At 46.2% G+C, this 10,113-nt stretch overlaps 1 protein-coding gene across 4 annotated transcripts in view; it reads left to right on the forward strand.

Annotated features, from left to right (window-relative positions):
- Nucleotides 1–9,747, forward strand: part of GSE1 (Gse1 coiled-coil protein) — a 416,539-nt gene extending 406,792 nt beyond the window's left edge. For all 4 annotated transcript variants that reach the window (XM_055306661.1, XM_055306659.1, XM_055306660.1 and 1 more), the window contains 3 exons: nucleotides 1,524–1,799; nucleotides 5,031–5,134; nucleotides 5,903–9,747. In XM_055306661.1, the coding sequence (XP_055162636.1) occupies nucleotides 1,524–1,799; nucleotides 5,031–5,134; nucleotides 5,903–6,037 (515 nt within the window). In that variant the 3' untranslated portion in view covers nucleotides 6,038–9,747. The remainder of the gene's footprint in view (nucleotides 1–1,523; nucleotides 1,800–5,030; nucleotides 5,135–5,902) is intronic.
- The last annotated feature ends 366 nt before the right edge of the window (nucleotides 9,748–10,113 follow it).

The following is a 10,113-nucleotide window of genomic DNA, read 5'->3' on the forward strand; positions in this document are numbered from 1 at the left end:
TCGCTTGACTGATGAGCCACCCGGGCACCTAAAGCCCTTCCTTTTATTAAGGCCAGGTGAGGGGCCTCCCAGGCAAAGAGGCTCCATTCTTTCTGTAGCTCATGGATTTCCCAGCATTCTCAAACACACTCACCTGGAAGCCTCCCCACTCTTTGACAGCCAGACCAGCAGGTGTTTGTTCCAACAACCTCGGAGAGAGCTTTGTAACACTTGAGCCCCCAGATCCACTCCCCTCAGACATTTTGGTGGGAATTCCCGAAGGTGGGATAACAGGGTTCACTTCAACTCATTCTCACTGAATCAAAGGTTGAAACTGACTGGGGAAAAAAAAAAAAAAAAGAAAAGAAACTGGAGAGAAAAGTATCTCCCATGATTAAGTAACTACTGAGTATAAAATAAATGTTCATATGTTCCAATAGCCAGAAGAAAATAATTGGGTTATCAGGCCAAAGCCATTTTAAACTTGTTTATTACTGCAAACTATAAAAGCTGAAGGGGCAAGTAAGCATCTGTAGACACAACAGCTCTGACACTGTGTCAGCATCTCCCAGGTACGTTAACACCGCCATCAACAGAGACAAAATGATACCAAAAAGCAAAGGATGGTTTTCGCAGTGAAAATCAGGAGCAGTGCTTTATTGGGTGTTTGTCATGAATTTACTTGAAAGAATCCTGTTTTTCAAGGAGAAAATATTTTGACTAGACCAGGTTAAATACTCAGTGCCCTCCTAGACAAGCCTCACAGAGGCTTTTCTGTGGCCCTAGGACACATTTTTCTTCCCTTATTTTACATCAACCCTTTCCAGACACTATACTCAACCACTTCCTTGGGTTTTTTGTTTTGTTTTGTTTTTAAGATGTATTCATCTATTTTAAAGAGCGCATGCACAGGGGTCAGGGGAGAGGGAGAGGGAGACTCCCAGGCAGGCTCCCATGCCCAGCACAGAGCCCAACACAGGGCTCATTCCCAAGGACCAGGAGACCCCAACCTGAACCAAAATCAAGAGTTGGATGCTTCACCAACTGTCCTCTACCAAGGCACCCCTTCGTCGGGATTTTAAAGTCATCAAACTCCTACCAATCTGAGCTCTGCAAGTCCATTGACTGCGCATGTCCCAGACTGTAGCAGAGGCAGCGTATACTTGTTAGGATATCTCCTGAGGGGCCATGCCATGGGGGCAGCACAGATCCCAACAACAGCTAATGCAGGGTATGCCCAGAGACCACAGGACCTGCACTTCCTGAGAGAGCTGGGGGGGACCAGTGTCCACAGAGGGCTGGGTGCAGACCAAGCTCAAGCCTCATTTCCTAGATGCTTGGAGATCAGTGTGGCTGAGACCACACACCTGTTGTGACTGGAGTACATAGAGGGCTGCTGCAGTCTTTATGCCTCTCTGACCTTGCCTTTGGGCGCCAGGTTTGACCTCTGAAGGGCACAGGCCTCTCTGAACTCCCTCTAGTCAGCAGACCTGCAGCCACACAGACTCCTACAGGCCCATCACTCACCTGTTCTCTCCCCACAGGGAACGTAGCTGTGCTGTCTGCAGAGCAGAACCACAAAGTTGACACATCCATCCACTACAACATTCCCGAGCTACAGTCCTCCAGCCGGCTCCCTCTGCCCCAGCACAATGGGCAGCAGGAGGCCCCCTCCGGGAGGAAGGGCCCCCTCACACAGGAGATGGACCAGGACTCGGAGGACGACGAGGAAGACGGAGAGGAGGACGAGGACGAACCCCCCAGGCGCAAGTGGCAAGGGATTGAGGCAATTTTTGAAGCTTACCAGGAACATATAGAAGGTACAGTAGGGGCAGAGGGAGGGGCTGAGGGCCATGGGAAACAAAGTTGACTCAACGCATCCATGTGGAATCTCCCTGCCAACCCTGGGGACTCTTGAGTGGTGGCATTGACACTCAGGGCACAGCTAGGTAGTGTTCCTCCACTACTCTGCCTGTTTTAAGAATTGTCCCTCAGGCTTCTGCAGGTGCCCCAAATTAGAGACCAGAGGCCACAGTTACTGGAAAAATTTAAGTACTGGTTTCTGCCACCACTCAGTGTGACAGCTCAAACCTGGGATGGGCTCTGTGCTTGCTGTCTTCTTTCGCGCTTCTAAATGTTCCATCCGTCCCGGCTGGTTACATACAAGGGTCCTGAAAAGGGAGGAAGGTTTGTGAATTCAGCTGAGCCCCAGATAGTGAGACCTGGTCATGCCAGAGCCTGCCTCCCCTTTCAGTGCCCCAAGGCTGCCAGCCGTTCCTTTACAGGCTCTGTCACCCTCCTGGGCTATCCTGGGCTAATGCTTTGTGTAGGGAGGCGAGCCCTCATCAGCCTCTACACGCCTCTCCCTATACCCCGGCCTAGTGTTTTGGAGTGAGAGGCAATGGGCAGGGGTCACGAGGCCTGAGTGCTGTCCTTGTGCTTCTAGCACACTGCCTCCTTTCTCTGCCCCTCTGTTTCCTCAAGAGGCATCTAGCTTGGAGGCTGCAGTGCTGGGACTTCTGTGCAGGAGGCCCCTAGACCACGAACCGTCCTTGCTGCACTGAGGCTGCCAGGGTCAGGGCTGCCTCTCCCTGACGCACATCTGACCATTCACAGAGGAGTTTTCGTTCTGAGCAGGGACTGTGAATACTCATCTACGTTTGATTATGGATTGTTCTAATCATTGCAAATCCTTTGACATAAGTATTTTTTTTCCCCAAAGGTTTTATTTATTCATTTGACGGAGAGTGAGCACACAAGGGAAGCAGCAGAGGGAGAGGGAGAAGCAGGCTCCCCACTGAGCAGGAAGCCCGATGCAGGGCTCCATCCCAGGACTCTGGGATCATGACCCAGTTGGATCATGAAGGCAGATGTTTAACCTACTGAGCCATCCAGGTGCCCCTGAAATAAGCACTTTAAAACAGACTCACAAAAGGAATGCTTGTGCAGGCACAAACAGCGAGCATATCTGCTCCTGCATTTTGCTTCCTCCTCTGTGAGGAACCCTGTTTGGAATTGCTCGCTCCTTACATGTTGTTTTTAAGTGCATACATATGTATCCAGGACCAATGTAGAGCATTTCTTGTTTTTTGGTGCCTTTTTGGGAATCTTTCCCTGCCCCAAGGATGTGATGATTCTCTCCATTTTCTTCTAAAATTCTTAAGTCCTGCTTTTATGTCTAGAATTGATTTCTGTGCATGGATGAAGGTAGAAATTAACTTCGTCTTTGGAACTTTCAATTTGTGCAGCCAATTACCCTGGTGATTTATGGGGTGCTGTCTATGCCCCTACCTGTGCCCGGGGTGGGCTGTGGTACCCTCCTCTGCCCAGCTGCCCCTGCACCACCCTGTGGATGCTCTAGGGCTGTCGAGCTCTGCTGAAGAGTGTGCTCATATCTGTGCTTCTCTGGCAACTCCACTGTTTTGGGGCCTTAGGGTTACTCCATGGATTTTAGGATCACCTTGTTCCACCCAAAAAATCATTTGGAATTTGTAGTTGCATTGATTTACAGATATGGAGAGAATTAATGTTTTTGATAGCAATGTTACTGCCTTTATGATTAAATTGCATTAAACTGGGGCACCCCAGGTGGCTGTGTCGGTTAAGCTTCTGCCTTCAGCTCAGGTCATGATCCTGGGATCAAGCCCCACATCCGGCTCCATGCTCAGTGGGAGGTCTGCTTGCCCCTCCCCTCCTGCCTTCTGTCTGAAATAAATAAAATCTTTAAAAAGTTTGTTTTTTTTTAATTTTATTTATTCACGAGAGACCCAGAGAGAGAGGGAGGCAGAGACACAGGCAGAGAGAGAAGCAGGCTCCATGCAGGGAGCCCGATGTGATACTCGATCCTGGGACTCCAGGATCACGCCCTGAGCTGAAGGCAGACATTCAACTGCTGAGCCACCCACACGTCCCTTTAGAAATAGTTTAATGCAATTTTTTACTGTTTTGTTTTTGCCATGAGTAACATCCCTTATTAGACTCAGTTTTAGGTAGCAGCTAGGTTATCATGGCTTTTTTAGTTTTTTTTTCCTTGTTATATATGATCATAGATGTGCAGACATTCTGTAAATCAAGCTTAGTTCTTTTGAGTTTTTACTTTTTGTCCTGCCATACCTAGGACCTCTGGGCTGTTGAATAGAGCACTGGCACTAACGGAGCTCTTTTCTGGTTTCTGAAATGGAGAAGAAATAAAGGTTCTCGTTTGCTGCCGCATTGATGGCATAGGATTGGCAGGGTTCATGTGGTGCCTAGGCCCCATGGAGGTGACCACCTTTTTTTTTGCCTTTGGTGTTTTCTGATGTTGCTTGCTCCTTGCTGAATTTGTTAGCACTTTTAACATTTTTAATCTGTGTCCTGAAGTGGTAGAAGATGGATTTATTGCACTGCATTATTCTATCTCAGTTGTTCTGTAAGTTCAGTCAGCTAGCCTTTCCTGTCTTTAATTCCTTTTGTTAAACTACTACCAAAAAATGTTTATTTCTCATTCCCATAAAGTCCATCACAGGACTGTGGAATTCTTCAGACAGCTGCCCTCAGGTAGGGGGCTCAGCATTCCAAACTACTTGGAGTTTCTGACCCTTTTTTCTTTATGGGCTTCCATGACTGACATAGGAAAAGCACTAGTCTTACACCAACAAATAAAGGCTCCAGCCTGGCTTTTCATTCTTGAAACACTTCAGAGAAAGCAGAGATTTATCCTTGAAAGTTTGAAGTTACTCCTATTATAAAACCAGGCTCAGTATCTGGGAAAGGCAGAGATTTTCCTAATTCATGTCCAAATTTACTCTAGCCCCCTTTTATTGAGCAGCTTATTTTATCTTTTCTTTTGAAAAATGGATTTTAAGACCATAAATTTACCCTTAATGACTTCCTAATCTGTAGGTCTTAAATAGCCTTTTGATGCTGGGTCCTTTGTCTTTATGCCACTGGGTTGAATTCCCCTATCCAAGGGGCGAGAGGAGAGCCTGGGCTGCTCTGAAAAGAAGGGCAGCCCGGGCCAGGCCCATGGCCCTTGTGTACAAAACACATACCAACATTGCTTGTCTTTTCAGAGCAAAACCTGGAGCGGCAGGTGCTGCAGACACAGTGCAGACGGCTGGAGGCCCAGCACTACAGCCTCAGCCTCACAGCAGAGCAGCTCTCCCATAGCATGGCGGTGAGTCTAGCGCCACACACACAAGGAAAGGGAATAAAAATCAGTGGGGGGGGGGCCTTAAAACACCTTATGCATTATTTAACCTTTCAAGTTTGCATTCATCACCCATACAGACAAGTTTTGAAGGGAACGCGAATGCTGCTCTTAGGAAGCTACAACTTGTAATTGGTAGATTGGAGCCAGTTGGTTTTCCAAGATTTAGCTAAGTGGGGAGGTACTGTTAATTGACAGAACATTGGACCTGAAAGGGAGATGTTATTTGTGTATCCTTCTGGGGGAGTTTGTACTTGTATCTGTCTCCCCTACAGCGATTTGCTGAAGAGGATGTTACAGTTGCAAAGCTCTGGCACAGCCGATCACCTCCTACTCCTATAGCCTCTTCCCTCCACTCTGCTAGCTGCATGGCTCTGCGTGGCCCACTCCTTGGCTTCCTCCAAGTGCATGGGGGACATGGGGCTGCAGATTTGGGCTGTTGCTGAGCTGCAATAGTTTTATAATCAGGGCTAGTGTTTAAAATCTCAGGGTTGATACTGAGCCAGCAATGGACCCAGGTTCTATGCAGGTCCTTGAGCACTCCAAGGCTTTGGGCACAGCTTAAACTGGTTCTTCCAGAGACTGTGATCAGAATTCTGAGCCAGGAAGGGGAGGTTTCTTGAGTCTTGGTCTGCCTTTCCATATGACCCCCAGAGCACTCATGTATCGTGCCCATTTCCTTACTGCAAAATCAATGTTTTACCTGAATCTCTCTCTCTCTCTCTCTCTCTCCAGGAATTGAGGAGCCAGAAACAGAAGATTGTTTCAGAGAGGGAGCGACTCCAGGCAGAACTGGATCACTTGAGGAAGTGCCTTGCGTTGCCTGCAATGCATTGGCCTAGAGGTTACTTTAAGGGATATCCTAGGTGACGGTTTCCCTTGCACTAGGCCGAACCTATAGTATAGAAATATTATCTATTTTATTACCTTGAATATTTAATATTTTTCACTGGGAGGTTTGAAGCTTAAAAAAAAAAAAAATGAGAATGTGCCATGCATGAAGCAAAGGATTCCAGGCTCCAGAAGAACGAAAGAACTCGCCTTGACTTCAATGCACCTGAATCACCTTTGTCATTCAGCGAGCAACCAATGTAGGACGCCCATAGTTCTTTCTTTTTAAAGGTGGTTTTATTCTTCCCCCATCATTATTTTCGAATCTGAAAGTGAAGGCTCCCTATACCAACACTAAAACTTGATCATTTCTGGCCCCTGGGTGCGTAAGACTGGATCAGACCGAGCGTGTTCTGTTCCTGGTGTGGCCGTGTGAGCACTCCCCAATAACCCAGTCTGCTTTTGCTGCAGCGTGAGGCCGGCCTCGCTCCTCCGCAGGACTGAGACCTGCTTCAGCTGGAAGAAGGTGGGGTGCATTTCCGGGAAAGGGCTTATTTGTTTGTTACTTTTCTGCAAAATTTTCTTCAAAGCAACAGGTCCTAGGAGCACACAAAGCAACAGTACTAAAGCCTCACCCAAAGGCTTTTCCCTGGAAAAGCTCTCCTCTAAAGTGCATCAACAAACTGAAGGTACCTTTTTATTACTCCGTGGGGGAAAATGTACAGAGCTCTATGTATACATATGTTCACACCCACCAAATTGTTACTGCAGTGGGCTGTGTTTTCATACAAACGTAAATTTTGAGAGAAAAGTCAAAGGTGCTTCAGCCTTGTACTGTGTATATATATTAAAAAAACAAAGTTTTGTATGTTTTTATTACTTTAATTATTGTTATAAAAAGCCTGCCATTTTTAATATGTGGTTTGGGGGGATTTTTGTTTGTTTGTTTTCCTGTTTTGGGGGTTTTGTTTGTTTTTTTGCTTTTGTTTTTCTGGGCAAAAAAACTTGCTTTTAGTGTTTGTACTGCTGCTGGTCAGGACATTAAAATATTGAAGTGTTTTTAAAAATTAAGAAGAAAAGTAAAAGAGCTTACCACTGGCGCCTATGCGATCACTTCATTTTTGAGTTGCACCAGAAAGTGATGTAGAAAGCCATGTGTTACTTCTTACCTCCTCCTGTCCCCTCCCCCTGGCTCTGGACAGCACCCAGAACCAGTTGCTATTGAGGAGGGGCTTGTCCCCAGGCGGGAACAAGCAGATGTTGTGTATGCACCTGTGCGTGCACACGGCTCTGTTGAAAGAACCGGTCAGGAAGTGAGCGAGTTCTGTGATAGGATTCTAAGGTGTCTTACAGCAGTCTGAGAACAGGTGCAAAGTAGAAACTTTAGAAGCTTTATTTAGATGCAAAGCTTTGTAAAAGCCTAAAAGTAGGGTAAACAATGTCTGAGCTGAACTTCTCCTCCTCTCGAACTTATATGGTCATGAGCATAGGAGCAGCTGGGAATGCCATCTCAGTGCGAAGCAGTGTTTCCTCCTTGTCCCAGTTACTGCTCATTCAGGCAGTGTCTAATCTAGATCAAGCAGGTAACCTCTTGCCGAATGGGCCCAAATCAGAGACCCAGAGCAGCCAGTGGTTGGTCTGTCAGGGGTGGGAGTAGAGGCAAGAATCTTGATGGCCGCTGTCCCCTTCACCCTGGGTCAGGGGAAGGGCTGGCTGACCTTCAAGAAGGCTACTCACTGTGATCAGTGGCCGCGCCCTCAGCCCCAGACCTTAGCTGTGCAGAACAGCTTGCTGGCAGATGGCACTGTGTTGCTTTATCTGTTCCCACACCGTTTGCTTTGTATGTCTGCCAAGAATCTTCCAGTTATTAGCAAACTCAGACAAAAAGTGCCGCCAGTATTATCAGCAGTCAACAAGCGCCTTCCTCTCCACAAAAACGACTTGAAGAGAACGAAGGCCTGTTCTGTGGGCCTCCTCCCCTGCAAAGACATTGAGAGATCAACATGTTCCACAAGTGGGGACAGGTGTTCAGAGGGACTGCCAACAGTCAGAGAAACTATTATTGAATTTCTCTAAAAGTCTGCTTGCTATTTCCAGTCTGAAACAGCAAGCTTAAGAGTTACATCTTAGCACTTCCCTCCCTGTCCCCCACCCCACCCCCCAAAATCACAGGAAAGGGCTGGATGCCCCTGCTAATCAGCTTGGCAATGGCCAGAGGAAACAGGAAGTACAGCCCAGCCCTTCACCATCCAAGGGGAGCCCCTTGTTGGGCTTTTCTGTAATGGGAGGAGGTCGCAGGGTAAAGGGATGGAGCCATACAGGGGAGGTCTCTGCCCGTGGGTTACAACCAGCTGTGGGTACAGCTCTGTCCCAGAGCTAGAACTCTTCTTGTCCCTTCCAGCTGGAAATACCACCTTCCCCCTGCCTGCCTTCATGCTTTCTGTCACTCTGACTCCCCCACATGCTCACCTATCTGTAATAAGACAATCAGAATATAAACCAGTAAGGCAGCATGAAAAAGCTAAGGTAAGAAAGCAAAGTACGCCAGTGAGACCTGGTGCCCAAGCATGGTTTTTCTCCCATCCCGTAATTTTCAGATGATTCAGAAACAGCACAGCAGCACCTAAGTCTTCAGTTTGGGCTGAAAAATTGACAAATACATAATATCTGAAGCTTTCTGTTCAGCTAGTTCACGCAGTTTAAAAGACAAAAGTTCAGAAGTACACCAAGTTTGCTTTAGAATTGTTTATGCAACTTGTGTCAGTATTTTCGTGAAGACTTCCGTCTTTCACGACCTTGTGTCTTCCTACCACACCTGGAAGCTCCGGCTGCCATCTGTCCTAAAGGGGACTGCACTCAACTTCCAGAGCTGAGGCGTGTGGTCCCACATTTAATCAGATCATTAGAAACAAACCAGAGCTCTCCCCAAAACTTGGCACTATATATAACCTGATCATTTGGAAATATTTTGTTTCATAGAGCCAAATGGACATAAAATATCTCAATCCATGATCTCCTAGAGGTGACCAAGATAGGACTTAGTTTTTTCCTCTAGAAAGAAACTAGACACTTAATTGGCATTTACATTCTAGAGGATTATATCCTAAAGCAAATTTCAAAAATATTAAAAGGAACCCACACTTTCAACAGCCGAGAATTACAACACAAGAAATCCCAAGTTTGTACATGGAATGGTACTTTCCTCAAGTAGCTTAATCATGCTGCCAAATCTCAAAAATCAGATACCCCCTTTCACCTCTGAGCTGTTTTTAAGTAGAAAATTCTAAAGATCTACCACAAGATGGAGATGGTCAGCATAAGCCGATTCTGTTACTCTTAGGTGTATATTAGCCACTTAGCCATCCCTGCACTCTTTTTCCAGGAAACCAGTTACTGACTTCCTCACTACTTGCAGTAGCCTGTCTGCCCCAACTTTTTGATCCAACGCTTAAGTGAAACTCTTCTCTCTGCCTTGACCTGAGGAAGACCATCTAATTGGTTGTGTTACTTTGTATGTACCCTGTGCTTAATTGCTAGAACAGTAAAACCAGTACATGGGAGGGAGGAGGAATGCCTCGGTCACTCTGGGGGCAGTTTAGATGCTGTGAAATTAAACCTGTTCTAAGTGTACTTGTTTGAATTAATTGTATTGTAATATTATTTGTTGAATGTAGTAATTAGGTATTTATGAATATATTGCTGTAATTTCTGACAACATCCAAAAAAATAAAATCTTCCTAAATCATTAAGAGGAAAATCTTTTTTATAATAGGGCAAAAAAGGGGGGGGAAGGGGGCAGAAAAGCTCAGCCATCTAGCTTTACAGGTAAAACATGAAGACAAATTCGATTATAACCTCAGCCAAATTTCAAGAGCACAGGATAGTAAGGGGGAGCTCTATGATATATGGGACTCTGACCCTCCCCAGTAGCATGTGGTTTCTCATTCTAGAAGAGTCCACAGATGAAAAGTCCTGTCATCTGAAAGCAACCCTCTAAAACAATAACCTAAATGACAGAGACCAGGTCTTCCTATCTGACCCTGCAGTGTTCAAATAATAACCCTCAGATGTTTGTCAGAGGGACAGCTGGGTAGTGATCTGGAACAGAGAAACCG

The sequence above is a fragment of the Nyctereutes procyonoides genome, unplaced genomic scaffold (assembly GCF_905146905.1).
Source record: "Nyctereutes procyonoides isolate TBG_1078 unplaced genomic scaffold, NYPRO_anot_genome, whole genome shotgun sequence".
In the NCBI taxonomy this organism is placed as follows: domain Eukaryota; kingdom Metazoa; phylum Chordata; class Mammalia; order Carnivora; family Canidae; genus Nyctereutes; species Nyctereutes procyonoides.